This window comes from Grosmannia clavigera (genome assembly GCF_000143105.1).
Source record: "Grosmannia clavigera kw1407 unplaced genomic scaffold GCSC_167, whole genome shotgun sequence".
In the NCBI taxonomy this organism is placed as follows: Eukaryota; Fungi; Ascomycota; class Sordariomycetes; order Ophiostomatales; family Ophiostomataceae; genus Leptographium; species Leptographium clavigerum.
This window is the reverse complement of record NW_014040772.1, coordinates 1,852,445-1,871,682: the sequence shown is the minus strand read 5'-3', so window position 1 is coordinate 1,871,682 and position 19,238 is coordinate 1,852,445. Positions and strand designations below refer to the sequence as shown.

Genomic DNA, 19,238 nt, shown 5'->3' with positions numbered 1-19,238 from the left:
GCTGTGTATACCGCCGGCGAGAGTACCTTCGAAAGGGGTTCCGTTCACAGATTGGCCTCCTTCCGGTTTACATCGTTTTTCCGGGGGGAGAAGCATTTCTATTCGGAAATGGCCGGCTGGTTGTACCTTCCTTCCGTTTTGCGTGAAACTTGCGCCATAGCAACAAGCCAAGGATTGTTCTCCTTATGATTTCATAGCAGAATCTACATTAACTTCCATCAACGTTGAATTTCCCAAAACACTTGTCGCCCATAATCAGCATGAGTACTCACTACAAGATCACCGCTCGAAATGCGATTCATCTGATGCTAGCCTCCATTTCTACTTTCTTCAGGCTAGCCACCAAGGCACAGCAAATCGGGGACAGAATCGCAGAGATCCCTCCTCGACTTACTACATGGCGATGCAATGCCGCAGAGGGTTGCTTACCGCAAAACACATCCGTGGTGCTTGACGCCAGCTTCCGTTGGATTCACGTCGTTGACGGCTACGACAGCTGCACCGTGCCCAGTGGCGAACTAAGCAAGACCATCTGCCCCGACGCGATTACTTGCGCGCGCAACTGTGCAATCGAAGGCGCAAATTACGCTTCTGCGGGTGTGCATACATGGTCCAACAGCTTGTCCAGCAGCGATAGCAGCTCGCTCACACTGGACATGTACATTGACGGTCAGGAGTCTAGCCCGCGCGTGTATCTGCTCGGCGAAGATGGCGACTACGAAGACCTGCAACTCTTTGGCCAGGAGCTCACATTCGACGTGGACCTGTCTAAGATGCCGTGTGGCACAAATGGTGCGCTCTATCTCTCGGAGATGAGTCTCAGCGGCGGCAGGAGCGATCTCAACAGTGCGGGTGCGTCCATGGGTACTGGCTACTGCGACGCACAGTGTCCCGTGATGAATTTTATCGACGGCGAAGTAAGCGTGTGAACGCATATGTGAGTATGTTTGCCGGCTCAGCTGACCGCCTGCAGGCCAATACTAACAGCAGAGGTGCTTGCTGCAACGAGCTGGATGTCTGGGAAGCTAACACCGTAGCAACAGCCCTGACCCCCCACCCCTGCAACACGACCGGGGTGTATGCCTGTTCTGGCCAGGACTGCGTTGGTGGCGACAGCGGTGGCATCTGCGACAAGAGCGGCTGCGTCTACAACACTTACGGCCAAGGGTACCACAACTTCTACGGCCCCGAGGGCGTCGTGGACACGACCAAGCCATTCACGGTTGTCACGCAATTCTTTGCCGACAGTAGCAACAGTGGAGGCGGCCAGCCCGTTCTGAAGGAGATCCGCCGCTTGTACATTCAGAACGACGAGGTCATTACAGGCGCGTCGTCCTCAGTTTCCGCAGCCATGGTAATCGACGACGCTTTTTGTGGGGATGGTGTCTTTGAGAAGCTCGGCGGGCTGGAGGGCATGGGCCAGGCGCTCCAGCGCGGCATGGTGCTTGTCTTCAGCATCTGGAACGATGAAAGCCAGTTCATGAACTGGCTGGACAGCAACGAAGCTGGGCCTTGCGATAACAAGGCCGGCGACCCAGCCACCATATTGAACAAAAGTCCCGGCACGTCGGTAACCTGGTCCAACGTCAGATGGGGAGACGTTGGGTCGACGTTCGGCAGCCATTGGAATCCAAAAGGAGAATCGCTTAAGCTGAAGCCAAAGATACGCGAAATGAAAGCATCGAAGTACCCCACGTAAAGTTGGGGTATTAAGCCAAACATACAACGGCAAGTTGACCAGGTGGCTAGGTGGGGGGTTAGTTCGGCCAAGTCCCTAGTCTACACCACTAAGGCCTTGCCTAGACCCATTTCCAGAAGCAGAACAAGCTGCCGTTATCTCCTCTATGTAGGCGTCTACTAGATGTAGATAATGGCAAAAGCTAATATTCCAGATCTGCAGATCGCAATGTTCTTATCGTCTTGGCCGGCCTTTCTATACTTTTGGCAGGGGCTTTGCACAGTGCCACGAGCACCGAAACATGTGGCAGCGACCATTTTCCCGATGTATCCCTATTATCTTTGCTCGGCATAGTCCGCTAAACAGGCCTATCAAACTACCAAAAAGCCGCCGTCAGAGCTACGGTGTCGTTGCATAGTACCGTGGCCGGGACGGCGTGCCGACTGGCTTCTTATCGGGTCTTGAAGCGAGATATGCCTCTTGCATTGTGCGTCTAGGGCTATAAAGGCGACGATCGCCACCCGATTCAGAAGCGAAGAAGCTTCTGCTTGCTTCTGCTCGTTCTGTGTGTCTCGCCAACTGCCTCTCCGCCTTCGACTACTCTCCTGCAGCTTCGGCCACCAAAAAGCCTGTCAAGATAGAAGCCACAGCCAGGCTCTGTTAGCACAATGGCCAGTCTAGACCCGATCAAGGTCCCATTCGACTCGGATCTCGAGCGGACCGACACCACGGTCAAAAATGGTGCCGTCATTAGCACGGGATCCGATAGCGAAGCCCCGGATGCCGTCGACGACGAGCACACGCCACACGTGCTTGACCACAAGGCCGAGCGCGCCCTCGTGCGGAAGTTCGACATGCGATTGCTGCCCATCCTGGCCGTCATGTACCTCTTCAATGCGCTCGACAAGTCCAATCTAGGTGCGCCCATTGTCTCACGGCCAATGCTTCATCCACATTCTGACAGATCACAGGTAATGCCAAGACAGCTGGTCTCGAAAAGTCGCTCGGCTTGGTCGGCAACCAGTACAACATTCTTCTCAGCGTCTTCTTCGTGCCCTACGTGCTGACCGCGCCCTTTCTCGGCATTCTGGGCAAGCGGTTTGGCCCCAGCCGTGTGCTGCCAATCATGATGTTCTCCTTTGGCTCCTTCACCCTGTTGACCACTGCCGCCTCCAACTATGCCGGCATCATGACGCTGCGCTGGTTCTTGGGCATGAGCGAGTCGGCCTTTTTCCCGCTGGTCATCTACTACCAGACAATGTACGTAATCTATCTTATTGGTTGCTGCTTCGCTCTTGACTTACCAAACCCTAGGTTCTACCGCCGTGGCGAGCTTGCCCGCCGTCTGGCCATCTTTTACGCCGCTTCCAACATCGCGTCGGCCTTTAGCGGCCTTCTGGCGTTTGGCGTCTTCCATATCAAGTCGGGTCACATGGCCAACTGGCGGTACCTGTTCGTTATCGAAGGCTCGGCTACGGTGGTCTTCTCCGTCTTTGCCTTTTTCTACCTGCCGGCCTCGGCGGCTGAGGCGACATTCCTGGACGAGAAGGAGAAGCAGCTGGCCTACCACCGCATGGCCGTCGACAGTTCCGGCATTGTCAACGAGCCGTTTGTGTGGCGTGAGGCCTTTCGCATCTTCCGCGAGCCCACCAGCTGGGCCATCCTGGGCATTGAGATCTGCCTCGGCGTACCGCTGCAGAGCGTCAGTCTGTTCCTGCCGCAGATCATCGCCCGCCTCAAGTACTCCACCGTCAAGACGAATCTCTACACAGTTGCGCCCAACGTATCGGGTGCCGCCATGCTTCTCATCCTGGCCTTTGCCAGCGACTACACCCGCCTGCGTTTCCCCTTTGTTGTCGCCGGCTTCCTTTTCACCTTCATTGGCTTCGTCATCTACGCCGCCATCGACGTCGAGACTGACCTGCATGTTGCTTACTTTGCCTGCTTCATGATGACCTGGGGCACCAGCGCCCCCAGCGTGCTGCTGGACGTGCTCTACAACAACAACATTGTGCACGAGGGCCGCCGCGTTGTCCTGACCAGCTTTGGCGTTCCTGTCGCGAACGTCATGGGCCTCGTCAGCTCCAACATCTTCCGGAAGCAAGACGCACCCCGCTATCTGCCCGCGCTGGCAACGACTGCTGCCTTTGGTGGAACCGGCGCCGTGCTGACCTTCCTGCTCGGCATGTACATGATTTTTGACAACAAGCGGCGCGATCGCAAACAGGGTTTCAAGGTAAAGGCCAAGGACATCCCAACGGAGAAGCTCTACAACGGTCCTTCGTCGCCGGACTTCCGCTGGTTCCTATAGAGGGGCGAGAAGACAGAGGGGGGGAAGGATAGGCACAGAGTCAAAGAACTCGTTGCTTTAACGCGAAATTACACGGGAAAATACTCCGTATTCGTGAATGATAGTTCGCGAAACAAATAGAAAAAATGTCTGACCCGTATCTGTACCATGATGACATCCTAGCACAGCACGGCTTTATCAAGGCCAGTAGAAAAAGGTCAATCTGCGGCAACGGAGGCTGTCAGAGCAGCCCCAGAATCCAAGGATACCCACCGAAGGGCGCACTGAGGCATGCATCCAAGGAGACTTTACTAGCCGGTTTGGGGAAAAGAGGGCTTCAAGGAATAGCGACGGGCAGTGGGCAGATGGGCTGGACATAAATAAAGAGGAAAAGGAAACCATAAGAAGCTAGAAGCAAGGAAATCTAGTCACACGATATCATCTTGGTTCTGGTCGAGTTTTGTTGGTTGTATTGCGTAGTGCAAAGGCAGAGGCAAAACGGAAAGCAGCAGACAGAACACCGTTTTGATACACCAAAATGTATTATTTTCCTTCCGCCCATGATGCTAATTGGTCTCTTTGACGGCCAGATCAAAGAGCAGGCCGATGCCCACATTCATATTGTTGACAGCTGCCTGGCATCGCCAGCCCTCACGCAGAATAACTGGACGGGATATCGTGGATTCGTTTGGCTCTATTTTTCTCGTTTTTTTTTTGGTGCGTGTTCTTCATTTCGATTCCACCCCGTGCCTTTTCATCACGCGCGCGCCGCTCCTGAAGTCATGTCTGCAACGAGCAACATTTACCGGATCGGGTTCCAGACGTTCTTGAGGAAGCCGTCCCGCTGAGCGAGGCGGTTGATGGAGTCGTCGCTCTCGCCCTGGGCACGGACGAAGCCGGACAGCGCGTAGACGTGGTTCTCGCCCGCAATCGCGCGGCCGTTCTCGTCAACCTGTACAGGAGCGAGCTGTCAGTCCAGAGCCCCAAGATCCCACGATCCCACGATTTCGACTGCTGGTACGCGGCTGCTTTCGGCAGACACGGGTGTGCCATCTGGTGGCATTTTTGTATTATCTTCTTACCTTTGCGATGGAGATCTGAACAGAGCTGTGGTCCTTGGCCTTGATGATACGGCCGGTCGCAGAGCATTTGCGCGGCACGTACAGGTCGACAATCTCGCCTCTCTCGTTCTCCATTTTGAATGATTCGGGGGTGGTTGGGTGGTGGTGGTGAAAAAGGGGTTCGTTGAGCTGGTTCGCGTGGATTGAAACAAGAATTTCGGTTGCTGTTTTCAGGAGGGGGTCCTTCTGGGATAATTTTTTGGACAGGCCGCACAAAATTCGATTTTTTTTTGTGGACTAGGACTACTGGGGCTTAAGTATGTCAGCTGACCCATCATCTGACCGCGCGACTAATTCGCGATAGCCCCACGTATTTCTGACCGCCATGCCTTTGTGCTCTTCACGTTCATTCGCCCCTCCAACTAGCTCTGTCATCATCCGTGCGGCGACTCCCAATCCAACACGTCTCCAGCTCAGCGTGTATTGGATGTTACCGACGAGCCTCTTGCAACTAACAACGCTGCATCGATTAAGTCGGATCCAATGCGCTCTGCGCATCTGTGCCCCCCAGCGCCCAACAATGGTTCACGTCAACACGAATCTGCTGCTGGGTGGGCACTACGACCAGGCTGGGTCTATTGTGATCCCATCATCCCCCGAGCTGCCGTCCTTTCAGCACCGGAGGTCAGTAACGCCAGACCAGGTGTCGCCCGGTAGAGATCGTACGAGTTTTTCCACCGGCGTGGTAGCAAACAATGGCGAATATTCCCACGACTTTATACTTGTCCCCTCCACGCCCGAGTCCAGCCCATCACCCACAGAAGAGAAGCGCGGCCAGAGAGCGTCGGAGAACGATCGTGGATCTCCCACGGACAGGAAACCACGTCAGAAACAGTCAGACTACATCGATGATTGGACATTTCCTGGTGTCTCCGAGCAGCCTGGTCACGCAAACACCACCGCCGCGGTCGAGGATGCAGTGGTGGGTGCAAAGTCAGCATTGCGAAGGCGACGAGACTGGACGCCACCCCCAGCAGACACGATCATTCTCAACTCCTCCGACTCCTCTGCCGCAGTTGCCGAGGCGTGGTCGTCTCCCCGTAAGTCGACCGCCATGAACAAGCAACAGGGAATCTTCAAGAGCCTCCGAGACAGCTTCACGTGCAAAGATGACGCCGCAAACACAGCCAACGATACAGCACGCCCGGTTGGGGAGAAGGAAGATACATTCACGGCGCGGAGAGCGATTGATATGGTACCAGTTAACGACGGCGGAGCTTCCCCTGTGAAGACAAAGGCCCCGAAGAGAAAGGCTCGCACGATCACGGAGCTGGCTGTTGCTGCCTATGTGACGCCATCCTCGGCCGATGACGGCGCTCGTGCGCAGGCGACTGCCAAGAAGAGCAGAGTTGCCACGGGCAGAGCCAAGGACGTCGTGATCAATCCAGGCCTACCCCTGACCAAGGCACGGAAAGGTATGAAGGCACGGCCGAAAGAAAAGGTCAAGAGAGGCAAGAATACAGCCCCTGCAGGCCAGGCCGTATTGCTTTCTCCACAGTCGGCATTGGCGGAGTCCTCAGCACAGGACTTTGTCTTTGGCACATCGAGTCAGCTGGCGGGAGACGAATCGCCAACGTTTTTGCGCGCCCTGCATACGGCCTTGCGGTCGTCGAACCATCACGAGCGAGACCCCGACATTTTCGCAGAGATGGATTCGGTTGACCTGCCCTCTCGGGCAGCAACAGCAGCAACAGCAACCGCAACACGACCCAGGCTCTGGACTGTGGGCGCACGGATGGACGGCAAGCTGACATTCGATCACGTGGTCGATCTTGAAGATGACATCAGCTTTCCCGACGACCCAGAGGCCATCGTGCTAGCACAGCGAGCTGCGGAAGCACAAACGCAGAAGAAGCTCGAGACGACCATTAGTGAGAAGCCTAATGAGCAAGCGGACAAGGTTCTGAGCAAGGAGCCCCTGGTCAAGTCTCCGCCAGAGAGCAGAGACCCTGTCACCGCCTCGCCCCCACGTCAGGTTGACAGTCTGCCTAGCCTAGACCAGAGGACAGCACAGACGGAGACAGCTCGGCCAATTTTTGAGGAGTTGACAGCCACGCAAATGGCCGTGCAAGTGGCCTCGTTCGGTTACAAGCCAATACGAGGGCGCAAAGCCATGGTCTCGCTGCTGAGCCAGTGCTGGGAAGCCAAGAATCAGCCGCTTTCCAGGGCCCTTCACACTTTGACACCGGGGAGTGCAGCAGCCCCCAGCAGCATATCAAAGCGAAAATCTGGTGCCAAACGCAAGAAAACAGCAGCCACCACAGCGGTACCGAACGACGCCGCGGGCCCAAGCGCCACCGCCATTCCAGCCGACACCGGAAAGGTGGGACGGCCAAGAACGCCACGGACCAAGGCAAAGCCGCTTATTTTTGAGATTGAAGATTCAGAGTCAGATGGCCGGCTGTCCTCTTCGCCTGAGCCGCCGTCTTCGCCTTCGTCCCACGATGACCTCTCGACGGATCCGACAGACGACGAGGACATGTCGCTTGCGGCAGCACTGACTGGCGAGGAGTCTGAGCTTTTTGCGCTGATCACCAAAACAGTAACCGCAATGCCCCGGACGAACGACCCGTTGAAGCCTTCGTGGCACGAGAAGATACTGATGTACGATACGATTATCCTAGAGCCGTTCACGGCCTGGCTGAACGACGGCCCGCTATCTGGGGTGGGCTACACCGACACGGTGACTGCGCTTCAAGTCAAGAAGTGGTGTGAGTCCAAGAGCATCTGCTGCACCTGGCTGTGCACCCAGCGCGGGACAGAAAGAAAGTTGTGATATGGGGCGGTAGTCGGATTTTGGGACGTTGGGTACGATGCTCGGACTGGGCCAATTACTAATGGCGTTTGGCGTTAACCCGCTGATTTGGCACTGCGGCGAGCATTAACGTAAGATTCGAGTAAAGATACGTTTCGAAATGCAACTGGGCCCGTTTTTGCCTTGTGCTATTTTCCCCACCATCGGACATCAACTAGGGAAGTGCCGGCTTGTTTCCGGCGCAAGCGTCAGACATCTTACGAGCAGACTGAAGCTATCTATCGTAAGTTACAATTTAATTGGCCAGTTGTCGAGATTTACTTCCAGTAGCCACTCAGCTTCAGCCTGATCGGCGATTTTGTCAAGCTCACATAGATGTGCAGCTGCTTATGATATTTTACGTACCAAACAACAGCTCTCGGCTCAGTGTACGAGCACGAGGTAGAGTGATTATCCCAGAGCCGATCTGCATATCTGCAGTTCTTGCGTAGTGCTCATATTCTTGGCGGAAAAAAGGTAAGCATGAATTCTGACAACTTATAGCCATGCTCTGCTAGTTGATGCAGCTCAATATAACCCTAACTCTTTCCATATTTCTTAAACTCCGTACTCCATACTCCTTTAGCTTGTTATTTTGGGTTGTACTCCAGTCTGACAATATAGGCCATCACCTACCATCTCAACTGTGCATGACTCAGTATCCAAAGATACAATTGTATCTCTAAAGCAGGGCAATAAATTTAGACACGGCAATACTTCAGGAAACCAAAACGGCGTTCAACCTTTGCGACATTGGCGATCATGAGCACAAGACCAAGCGTTGACGCCATAGTGGAACACCATCGAAATCTTATTGGGTCACGTAATCCGAAAGTACTATATCGTCCGGGTATACACCGGACTTAGGTTGTATTATCCTATATCATACGGGTTAAGAAGATAGGCCAACGCTTCATGATAAGCGAACGCAGAAGCACGAGAGACATCTCGATGGGTCTTGTTTCCGTTCTCCTCCACTATCTCTATGCGACACAGGTAAAAATAAGAAAAAAAACCTAAGCCTTGTACAGTATGATGCCCTGCGGGGTAGAGTCAAACATAGAGTCACAACACCGGAGAAATTGTTAGCGGTATAGATCTGCAATGGGATGTATGTACTCCGTACGAAACACAGACATCTACTATGTACGGAGTAGCTGATCTGCTATCCCGTTTTATTTTTCCCCTCTTTCCCCCATCCTCTTGCTCTTGGCCGTTTCATTCGTGCCTATGGTTGATCGCTACTATAACATGACATGTGTATCCTCAGACGGAACTTTCACGAACTAGCCGTTAGACACTGGCCGAGGTCCCGAATCGGATATGTCGATGACGAGTTGTGCAGGTACTCGTGTCTTACATAGCATGCTCGATATGATGTGGCAAAGTGTTAGCTCCCAGAGAAACTCCGTATGTGGGGTAGCGGAACAGAGCTACGCCTACAAGACACTAATGCAATGAACCTCGGTAGTTCCGTGGGCTAGCCGACCAACGTCTATCGACTCTTGACAATGCATCGGGCAACGTTCAGGAGGCGATACGACCAACAAAAGCTGCCTCCTCAACGTTGCCACAGCCATGCGTGGAATCCGGCCCATCCGAACAGGCCCATTCCGTGAGCGGACACGACTGCACCCACCATTGCACCCACCACGACATCCACCACTGCAGGCCCTTGCATGCGGTCGGCGTGCTGTTTCCCTGCTTGCTCAGACCGTCTTCCGGCCAGCTGCACAGCGGTTACACTGGTGGCCGTTAGCGCATCGACTAAGCAAGGCTATGACACGACGGAGCAATATTCGAGCGGTGCACACAGACTCGGGGCCAGAGCATCTGACCGCTCCTCGAGTCATGGCCGGTACGCAGAAGGGCCGAGGATCGGCCCAGGTTCGGAATCCGGCAGCGCCGAGCGCCGCAGCGCCGAGTGCCAGGTGTGTTGCTGAGCCGAACAGAGGCCTCGGACATGAGAGAGAAGCGCTGACGGGCGGGCGTGCAGCATCGTGGTGATATCCCCGGCCAATGAGGTGCTGCTGCTGCGCCGCATACAAAACGGCACGTTTGCAGCGGCCCACGTGTTCCCGGGTGGCAACCTCAGCAGCTTCCACGAGGACGGGCTGATCCCGGCCAGCGACAGTGCCGAGCGACATGTGGACGGCCCGGCGTACCGGCTGGCAGCCATCCGCGAGACGTTTGAGGAAAGCGGCGTGTTGCTGGCACGGCCACGGGGCACGAGCCGGGGTGACAGTGCTGGCGAGCCGGCAGCGGATGAGCGGCTGCTCTTGCAGGTGCCCGAAGACATAGCCGGCGCAGGACGGAAACAGGTCGAGCGCAAGGAGGTGCGGTTTGTTGACTGGCTGGCCAGCGTGGGTGGAGAGGCCGACAGCGGTGCGTTTGCGTGTAGCACCGTATCCATCCATCCTCTTTCTCGTTGCTGACCAGTCTCTTTAGACGGGTTGATTCCGTTTACGCGCTGGATCACACCGCCGAACCTGGCACGTCGCTTCACGACGCAGATGTACCTTTACCTGATGCCGCTGGCAGCGACCGCGACAGGGATGAAAGCCACGGCCGACCAGACGGAGGTGTCGGCGGCCGAGTGTGCCTCGGCGGCAACGTGGGTGCAGCGGGCGCAGCGCAACGAGATCATCCTGTTTCCGCCGCAGATGTACATCCTGGCGCTGCTGGCACCGATTCTCGGCAGGTCAGACGGACAGATGGCAGACCATGCCGGCGAGCGGCAACGGCTGGCCGAGCTGCTGCGCCAAGGAAGCGGACCGGAAGCCGGCCAGGCCTGGGCCGAGCTGGTGATCAGTCCGCGCATGTTGGCACGGCTGCCCGACGGCCGCACCGCCTTGAGGCTGGACCAGCCCGGGCCAGAGCTGAGGAACAGCGGCAGGACGGGCGACCTGCATCGCGTGATGGTGGTCGGCAGCACATCGTCAGGCTCGCCTCGGGACGTGCAGCTGCAGTCGCGGGCAGAGGTGCTGGATGCCATACGAGCAGCTGCAGCGGCGCAGGCGGTGAGACCGGAGGGCAAAACAAGGTTGTAGTCGCACTTCTTCTACGGCGCATCCGCGGCGGGTCGCCTCTCTGACCAGGGGGTCGCCGTACAGAGATAAATAGGGAAAAGACGCACAAGCCATGTCGCAACGCACGACGCTTACTATGGCTTCTCTGCCAACTCCGTCCTGCTCCGAAATTGGTTAAATGCACGTGATCGGGCCACGAGCGAATTCCCGAATTGCCCATCTTGGGGGCGCACTTCGCTGCACTTCTCTGCCGTTATCGCCAAGGAAAACGCCGCGGCTTCGGTCCTAGCAGCTTCCAGCTAATTCCGCCCCGCTCAGCGCCTTAGATCGGCCATGACATAAGCACCGTCCCTGCTTCCACGCCCTTTGTCCATATCCCTCCTCGATCCTAGCTCCCTCCTGCTGGTTTTTTTTTTTTGCCGACCCAGTCATAGGCGCTCCCAATTTTCCACCGCCACCCAATGACGGACTTTCCCTTCCACGCTATCACCCTCTTCATCTAAACATCCCAAAATAAGACCCCTCTCTCACTGCCTGGAATCAAAACGGTCAACAGACAGAATGCTCGCGCTGCCCACGCTGCAATGAGATACACACACACACACTTACGACTGAGCCGTGAAAAGACCTGAGACATGAGGCGATCATAAGCTTCTCCCTTTTGGCCCAACGCGTCTGCCACCCGTTTTACCCTCCTCCTTCAGAAAGGGGGGGTTCAGGGTCTTGTTTTGACTTTGTTCCTCTCTTGGCACGCTTAATCGCTATATCCATTTTGGGTTTCTCTCGTTTTTTTTACCGTTTTCCTGTCTGTTTTTATTTCTTTTTGTTTTCTTGTCCCTTCGGCCATTGTAGCTGTTCTAGGCTGCTCTGCCATTTATTCTCGCTATTTTTTTCCTCCCCTTCTCCCTATTTCTTCAACTCTACCTCACACGCCCCCCCCTGTCTCCCGGCTTGGCATTTCATAACCGGGCTCCTTCAACACGATTCTTTTATTTTCTTCCTTTTATTTTCCCCTACCCTTCCCTTCCCCTCTGGATCTTCTCTAGCGACTGCCCCGAGCACCACACAGGGGTCGCTAACACTATGGCGGGAGGCAATTCATTTGCAAACCACACGCCACCTCTGGCCTTCACCCCCGATGCTGAGTCGTCTCCGTCAAACGCCCCGTCTCAGCATGAATTCGTCCAGATCGCTCCCTCCACCACCAGCCTGACCAGCCTGGCTAGTCTGGCCAGCAGCACCACCACCCATGGACCGAGCCTCATCAACTCTCCGAGCGTGCTCAGCCAGAATGGCTTCAGCCAGTCCGGTATCGGCCAGCCACTGCCTCAGATCCCTGGCGCCACCGTCTACACGCCCACAGCCATTCCTGGCATCGAGCTGAATCCGCGCAGCTGCGTTACTTGTCGTCGCCGCAAGGTCCGTTGTGACAAGCACATGCCCTGCTCCAACTGTCGCCGCGCCTTGATTCCGTGCATATTTCCCGCACCCGAACGTGCGCCGCGCCGGCCGCGCCGCAAAGACCCCAGCGCTCTGCGCCCACACCAGTCGACTGAGCGCGAGATCGAGTTGCTTAAGCGCTTGCGCAAGTTGGAAGGCATTGTCGAGGAGCTCAGCGGACAGGTTGAGCTGGAGGCCACGAAGCAGCACTCGAGCAACGGCGGCTCGCCCGAGGCCATCAACGGAACCCAAGGCAGCATCGTCGGAGGCATGAACGGCAGCAGCTGTGCCGACGGCTCCGTCAACGGCAACGGCATCGCAAATGGTGGTCATGGCCTTGCCAACGGCGCCGGAAGAGGACAGCAGTCGCCCATGATGACGAATATGCCCGCCGTCGGAAGTCCTGGACGACTGATCAGCGACAGTAACGGAAAGATGAAGCCTGGAAAGGACGGCGAGCGACAGTTTGGCCGCCTCGTCATCAACGATCATGGGCGCTCGCGCTATGTCAGCAGCGCTTTTTGGAGCAAGATCAGCGACGAGGTATGTATCGTGATAATCTCGATCACACCCCCTCTCCTCTTGTCTGTCTTGATTCTGCTTGTGTTGCGGATGACTGACAACGGTAACTAGCTGGACGAGTTGCGGTCAGAAGCCCAGCGGATTTCCGAGCCAGAGACTGAAGCTTCCGAGACTGAGAGCTCGCCGCCTCACGACACCGACGAACGACCAGAAGCAGACCACCACGCCTTTTGTTTCGGCTTTCAGTCTACTACGGTCGACCTGCGACCGCTGCATCCGCTGCCGTCCCAAATTCCATATATCTGGCAGGTGTATCTGGAAAACGTCGATCCCGTGGTCAAGGTGCTGCACACCGTCTCGACCAGCAAGCTCATAAGGAATGCACGCACAAACTTGGATGACATCTCTCCTGCAGCGGAGGCATTGATGTTTGCTATTTATTATGCTGCCGTTACATCTTTAGATGAAAATGAGGTGAGATTCGATACCCTTGCTCCCCCAAGGCTCTCCCACGCTGACTTGTGACTGCAGATTAAAATAAACTTTATGGCCGATAAGGAGGCACTGGTGAACAAGTACCGCTTCGCCCTGGAACAGGCTCTGGCCAAGGCCCAGTTCCTCGTCTCGGCCGATTTGGTTGTCTTGCAGGCGTTTGTGATCTACATTGTCCTTATCCGGCGCAATGACGAGACCCGACTTGCGTGGACCATGACGGGCCTCGCTATTCGCATCAGCCACTCCATCGGACTGCACCGTGACGGCAGCAATTTCCCCAGCCTCTCGCCCTTTGAGGTCGAGATGCGCCGGCGCCTGTTCTGGGCGATCTGCATCATCGACATGCGCTCGGCCGAGGATCTGGGAACGGATCTGTCCATTCTTGAGCATGGCTTCGACACGCAGCTGCCACTGAACATCAACGACAGCGACATCAGCCCGGAGAGCACCACGCTTCCGCCCCCCCGCAAGGGCGCCACGGACGTCACATTTGCACTCATCCGGTACGAGATTCTCAGCGTGGTGCGCCGGATGCATGTGATGCAGTCGGGGGGCATCGGCTCGATCTATCCCGTAGACGCCACGGCCAGCCTGGAGGAGCGGGAACGCATGATCCACGACATCTACGAGCACATCCAAGAGAAGTACCTGGGCAGCAGCGAGACGGCGTCAGATCCGATTTTCTGGGTGGCCGGCATCATTGCTCGCGTGATCTGCACGCGGATGACCCTGGCGGTGTACCAGCCGATTCTATTTCCGACAGGGAGCAACGAGGATATGTCGCGGGAGCTGCGTGACCGACTGTTCACCGGCTCGACCGAGCTGTTTGAGTACACCACCAGCCTGACGACGGACTCGCGCACGAAGCAGTGGCGCTGGCTGTTCAAGACGTACATGCAGTGGCACGCGGTGGCATACATCTTGATGGAAGAGTCGCGACGGCCCTGGAGCGCGTCTGTCGAGCGGTCGTGGCAGGCGATCTCCGCGATCATGGCGGGCCCCAAGTCGCAGGAGATCGAGAAGATGACGGCCAACGCGTCCATCTGGCTGCCATTCAAGATGTTGTACAACAAAGCACGCAAGCACCGTGAAGCTGAGATACAGCGGCTCCGGGCGGACCGCAGTGAAGTCATCCGGCTGGACCGTGAGGACCACGTCCGCCTTGGACCTACCATCTTCTCTGCCGCCGAGGGCGGTATTGACGGCTTTCACTGGCGGGAACAGTGGCTCGAACTGATGGGAGCCCCTGAGCTGGCGGCCGAGTCACCGGCACCGCCCTCGACGGGCGAAGGGTCGGTCGCTGACAGTGTGGACGCAGCCAAGACCGAGAAGAGTGCCCAGTCGGATGGGCAGCGGCAATTAGAACAACGAAGGCGACAACGGCAGCAGCAGAAGCAGCAGCAACAGCAACGGCAGCAACAGCAACATCAACAGCAGCAACAACAACATCAACAACAGCAGCAGCAACAACAACAGCAGCAACAACAGCAGCAACAGCAACAGCAATGCCAACAACAGCAGCAATTGCCCGTTAGCACAGAGGTGACGGCCAACAACATTCTGGACCGCGTGTTCGCGCAGCCGACATTTGAGTCATCGGACTTATATCCGGTGTACATGGCCGAAGAACTTGCCAAGGCGCTGCCGGAAGGCAATCTGTACGGGACCTATGCAAATTCTGATATACCACGCCAAGATACCGCGCTCTCCCACTTTGTTGCAAATGCATCGTTTGGCGGCGGTATGGGCAACGGAACTGGAGGAAGCAATGGGAGCAATGTTCCCACGACATCGTCGTCGCAGCAATCGACTTCTACAGCGCTCGTTGATGGCATGGGTAAGGACTACCCGCCAGCTTGGCTGTGGACGCCCCCGGGTCCGGCATCGTCACAGCAGCTACAACATCAGCAGCTGCAGCAACATCAGCAAATGCAGCAGCAGCAGTTCCCGGGATCGCTCGTCGACGAGGACATCACCATGGATGACAATTTTGACTGGCAAGATTTTGGGCAGAACCTGGGGGGGATGTCGAATGGGGTTTGGAGCTCGCAAGGGTTGTGAGGGCGTTGGTACCGAAATAGAGTAGAGACAATTAGACATGTGGGCGGCAGGGTCGGTCGGAAAAGGCAAACCTACGAACGACACGGTAAGCATGTATGACGGGGTTGGATTGGATGGTAAGGAGGTAATGGATGGATGGTGCATATAGGAGTCGTCTGTATTTGTTCGTTGCGGTTTTTTTTCGTTTTTTTTCATGTGCTGTACCGTGGGAGCAGAGATACCTCGTCGAGTTTTTGCGCGCCGTTATTTTGTAAAGGTTAACGGATACCCGGTTGTGTAGTGCGTAAAGCATGTTACAGTTGCATGAAGCTTTAATCCCAAGATCTTAGTACGAAGTTGTTGTTTGTAATAGCTTCCAGCTGCTTTGCGTGACATGGTCCAGTAGACGGCTGAGTCATCGGACAAAACACGTGCAATGGATGGATGGAGGAGGTTGGGCTGCGCCTTCCCCAAGTGAAAGCACGCCGTACAGCTTTTTATCGAGTACTTTTCTGCACGAAGTGACGCATTCCTGTTTGATCAGCAGCAACACGACTGACAGCGCGACGACGGGATGGACGAGCAGCGGACATGGCGGCCGCTGCCGGCGCGACATGCGCAAGTGCCGCAGCTGGTGGTGTCGGCGACGTTTGGGGTGGCTTCGTATGCGGTGCACGTGTCCGACCTGGTGCACGTCTGGACGGAAGAGCTGAGTCGCCGTGACATCTGCATGCGTGGTTTCCGCGAGGACACGCCGATCGACCCGAGCTACGATGCCGAGCAGATGGCCGTCTTCCTGGACAAGCTGCGGGCAGCGCTGGAGCCGGAGCACACCGAGCACGGGATGACGAGCCTGAGCTTGAGCCTGGCCTCTGCAGACGGATCGGATGGTGCAAACCTGATTCTGCACCTGAGCGTGGAGCTGCCGGGAGGCCTGCGGCCGCTATGCTGGCCCATGTGCCTGGCACGGCGGCAGTCTGCCAGCGCGGTGGCGGATGAGCTGGTGCGGCCGCTGCTGCACGACCGGCTGGTGCGCGCGCGTGAAGCGACCGCGCTGTCTGCAGCCCTGCGCGAGAAGGACGTCGTGATCGGCCGGCTGGCCGACAAGCTCGAGGCGCTGGGCGCCGGGCTCGGCAGCGTGTTTCCGGCGCTGGCAGGGCGACATCCACAGCAGCAGCAGCAGCTGATGCGTGCGGCCATGGAGGAGCGCGTGCCCGGGCTGGCGCCCTTTTCTCTTGACAGTCTCCGAAGACAATTGCAGAAACAAGAGGAGACGACAGCGGACAGATCGCTGGTGGAAGAAGCGCTTGGCGATGGCGACTCGCTCACGTGTGAGATCGGCGAGCCCTCGGAGCCCCGGCTGGACGGCTGGTGGAAGACGCTCGGCAGCGGCCTGGGCGTTTCGCTGCAGCCCACGGTGAGAAAGGAGACGGTCCTGGCAGAGAAGCCTCCTCCGGCTGAAGATGCTGCTGCTGTCGCGGACGACGACTACGTCCAGCGGGAGACGCCAAAGAAGAACAGAGGTGCTGCTGCTGAGCCACCATCCTCACCGACTCCAAGAGCGGTCTCACCATCACCACCACTACCACCAAGGCCGACTGGCAAAGCTGGCAAGCTCGGCAGGCTAGGAGCCATTGGCAAGAAGAGAGCATCGACACCACCGGCGCCACCACCCGCAGAACCAGAGGCTGCAGCAGCCGTGCCATCACCACCGCTAGCAGACAGTGCCAAGGGGGTCGGGGAAGCAGACGGGTCCGATACGGCATCGGAGGCCGGAGACACGGCTGAACCACCGGCCAAGAAACAAGCGGAAGAGCAGCAGCAGCAGGCGGCACTGTCTGCAACAGACGTCTCAGTGCGTCCCAAGTCAGCAGGTGGCCGCAGCCTGGGAAGGATCGGCAAGGGCAAGAAGCCGGCAGCAGTGGAGGCGGTAGCAGAAGCGGCTGCGGTACGAGTCGCTACAGAGGACAAGAAGGCCGAAGACGCGGCGAAGCAAAAGGAGCGGCTCCAGCAGGTAGTAGAGAAGCAGGCGGCACCAGTACGGAAGAAGAGGAAGTTTTAGACGAGAAGCGCACGATGACAAAGAAAGAACTGGATACACGATCCAGCCATTCAACCGTGCCTCCCAGTTCAGTTGAAGCCCTTCCAAACGTCCGTGCAGTCGACATCGAGGGTGGTGGTGTCCTGGTTGAGGCAGTAGGCCTGGCGGCTGCCCTGGGGACTGGTAACGGCGATGTCGACGGCAGAGATGTTGCCACAGACGGCGGTGGAGGAGCAGGCAAAGGCGGCGATCTCGGGCGCATACGTGGCGGACGTAGTGCCGGTAAAGCGGCGGAAGCGCACGTTGCTGATGGTCAGGGCAGACGGAAAGCTGACACAAAGCATCAGGTTCTTCTGGCCGTAGCACTGGGTGATCTCGATGGCGTCATCGACGTTGGCGACGTCAATGTCGGTGTACGTGACATTGTTGACGCGACCGCTGCCACCGCCGCCCTGAAGATCGTCCGCGAGGACGGTGGGCGCGTTGGGCCAGACTTTGATGCGGGCGCCGTTGGTGGCATTGTGCAGGCTGACGTTGGCCACGTGGATGTGCTCGACAATGTCCAAGGTGCCGGGATACTGGCTTAGGCTGCCGACAGAGATGCCATGGCTGCCGGTGCAGACGAGCGATTGGACCAGCATGTCGGTGCTGTTGGGCTTGAAGGAGACGCAGTCTGGGAAGTTAGGATGGGAGAGAGAGGGAGGAAGAGGAGAAAAAGAGGAGAAAAAAAGCACACCATCTCCATTGTCAATGACAGAGTTCATAATGGTCACGTCTCGGCTTCGATACGTGTCCCAGCCGTCAGTGTTCTTGGCCACGTGTTTGCTGGTCGAGGCGCCGGCGATGCTGATGTGGTCAAAGACGACGTTGCTCGCATTGGCCACAAAGCTATAGTACATTGGGCTATACCGCAGCTGCAGGTCTGCAATCACGCTGTCGTGCAGTCCGTCGATGCCCACCAAGACGGGCCGAAGCGTGTAGATGTCGGCGGCATAGAGGTCATACCAGGCCTGGCCGTTGCCGTCAAGGGTGCCACCTGAAGGGTTACCACGAGAAGGAGAGGAGAGAGAGAGAGAGGGAAAGGCAGAGACAAAGAGGAAGAGAAACGACGTACCACCATACAGGAAGACGTCCTTACCGCCGAGCTTGAAGAAGGAGGTGACGTTCTGGAAGCCGAAGCGGAACGAGTTGGCCTGCCAGTAATCCGTGTCGTTGGAGAAGAGGATGCGGCCCTGGATGTCTGGCCAGCAGTCAGCAATGAGCTGTCAGCTCAGCAGTCAGCAGGTGGGCGTTGGATCCATCTCCTCACCAATGTCGACATGCTGCAGAAAGGTCAGGTCCAGGGCCGTGCCCACGACAAAGGTGGCGTCCCGGCCAAACAGCACGTGACCGCCATTGTTGCAGGCGTGCAGGGCCTCGAGGATGAGTGTCGAGTCGTCCGTCTGGCCGTCGCCGTGCGTCTGCACCTCGCACACGCGCGATCGCTTCGGCGGCTGAGGCACGGGCAGCCGTGGATGTGCAGGACGCGGCACCACGGCCGGCCGTCGACTCAGACACGGCGGACGAGTGCTGCCGGACGCAACAGCCGATACGAAAACAAAGAGCAGCGAGAGCGGTCTCATGGCTGGATGCAAAACAAAGTACTGGCTTTGATCCACCAGTCTCGATGAGCGACTTGCTTATATGTCTCTCAGTCCGACACCCTGGTCATCTTCTCTCCGCTCTCCCCCTCTCTGACATTTTGCACGCTGTGAGGGGCTTTTCAGCCTGAACTCAAGATTGTCGTCG

General features: G+C 57.0%; 7 protein-coding genes across 7 annotated transcripts; 5 read left to right on the top strand and 2 right to left on the bottom strand.

Annotated features, from left to right (window-relative positions):
• Nucleotides 1–260: 260 nt before the first annotated feature.
• On the top strand, nucleotides 261–1,699 carry CMQ_6179 (beta-glucanase; the record flags this gene model as incomplete). The annotated part of the gene is made up of 2 exons (XM_014315244.1): nucleotides 261–917; nucleotides 1,010–1,699. The coding sequence occupies 2 exons, from the start codon at nucleotides 261–263 to the stop codon at nucleotides 1,697–1,699; spliced, it is 1,347 nt and encodes a 448-aa protein (XP_014170719.1).
• A 647-nt stretch (nucleotides 1,700–2,346) lies between these two features.
• CMQ_6093 (major facilitator superfamily transporter) lies at nucleotides 2,347–3,989 on the top strand (the record flags this gene model as incomplete). Its single annotated transcript, XM_014315158.1, has 3 exons — nucleotides 2,347–2,596; nucleotides 2,650–2,938; nucleotides 2,993–3,989. 3 exons carry the CDS (start codon nucleotides 2,347–2,349, stop codon nucleotides 3,987–3,989), a joined length of 1,536 nt encoding a protein of 511 aa, XP_014170633.1.
• A 781-nt stretch (nucleotides 3,990–4,770) lies between these two features.
• Nucleotides 4,771–5,164, bottom strand: CMQ_5939 (40S ribosomal protein s21; the record flags this gene model as incomplete). Its single annotated transcript, XM_014315004.1, has 2 exons — nucleotides 4,771–4,920; nucleotides 5,051–5,164. 2 exons carry the CDS (start codon nucleotides 5,162–5,164, stop codon nucleotides 4,771–4,773), a joined length of 264 nt encoding a protein of 87 aa, XP_014170479.1.
• A 445-nt stretch (nucleotides 5,165–5,609) lies between these two features.
• On the top strand, nucleotides 5,610–7,865 carry CMQ_6287 (uncharacterized protein; the record flags this gene model as incomplete). The annotated part of the gene is made up of 1 exon (XM_014315352.1): nucleotides 5,610–7,865. One exon carries the CDS (start codon nucleotides 5,610–5,612, stop codon nucleotides 7,863–7,865), a length of 2,256 nt encoding a protein of 751 aa, XP_014170827.1.
• A 1,596-nt stretch (nucleotides 7,866–9,461) lies between these two features.
• CMQ_6041 (nudix domain containing protein) lies at nucleotides 9,462–10,933 on the top strand (the record flags this gene model as incomplete). The annotated part of the gene is made up of 3 exons (XM_014315106.1): nucleotides 9,462–9,814; nucleotides 9,880–10,268; nucleotides 10,332–10,933. The coding sequence occupies 3 exons, from the start codon at nucleotides 9,462–9,464 to the stop codon at nucleotides 10,931–10,933; spliced, it is 1,344 nt and encodes a 447-aa protein (XP_014170581.1).
• Nucleotides 10,934–11,995: 1,062 nt separating this feature from the next.
• On the top strand, nucleotides 11,996–17,471 carry CMQ_5979 (c6 zinc finger domain containing protein; the record flags this gene model as incomplete). The annotated part of the gene is made up of 6 exons (XM_014315044.1): nucleotides 11,996–12,895; nucleotides 12,986–13,348; nucleotides 13,406–14,702; nucleotides 14,997–15,206; nucleotides 15,481–15,515; nucleotides 15,972–17,471. 6 exons carry the CDS (start codon nucleotides 11,996–11,998, stop codon nucleotides 17,469–17,471), a joined length of 4,305 nt encoding a protein of 1,434 aa, XP_014170519.1.
• A 68-nt stretch (nucleotides 17,472–17,539) lies between these two features.
• CMQ_6128 (exopolygalacturonase) lies at nucleotides 17,540–19,072 on the bottom strand (the record flags this gene model as incomplete). The annotated part of the gene is made up of 4 exons (XM_014315193.1): nucleotides 17,540–18,123; nucleotides 18,187–18,486; nucleotides 18,565–18,690; nucleotides 18,760–19,072. 4 exons carry the CDS (start codon nucleotides 19,070–19,072, stop codon nucleotides 17,540–17,542), a joined length of 1,323 nt encoding a protein of 440 aa, XP_014170668.1.
• Between the last annotated feature and the right edge of the window lie 166 nt (nucleotides 19,073–19,238).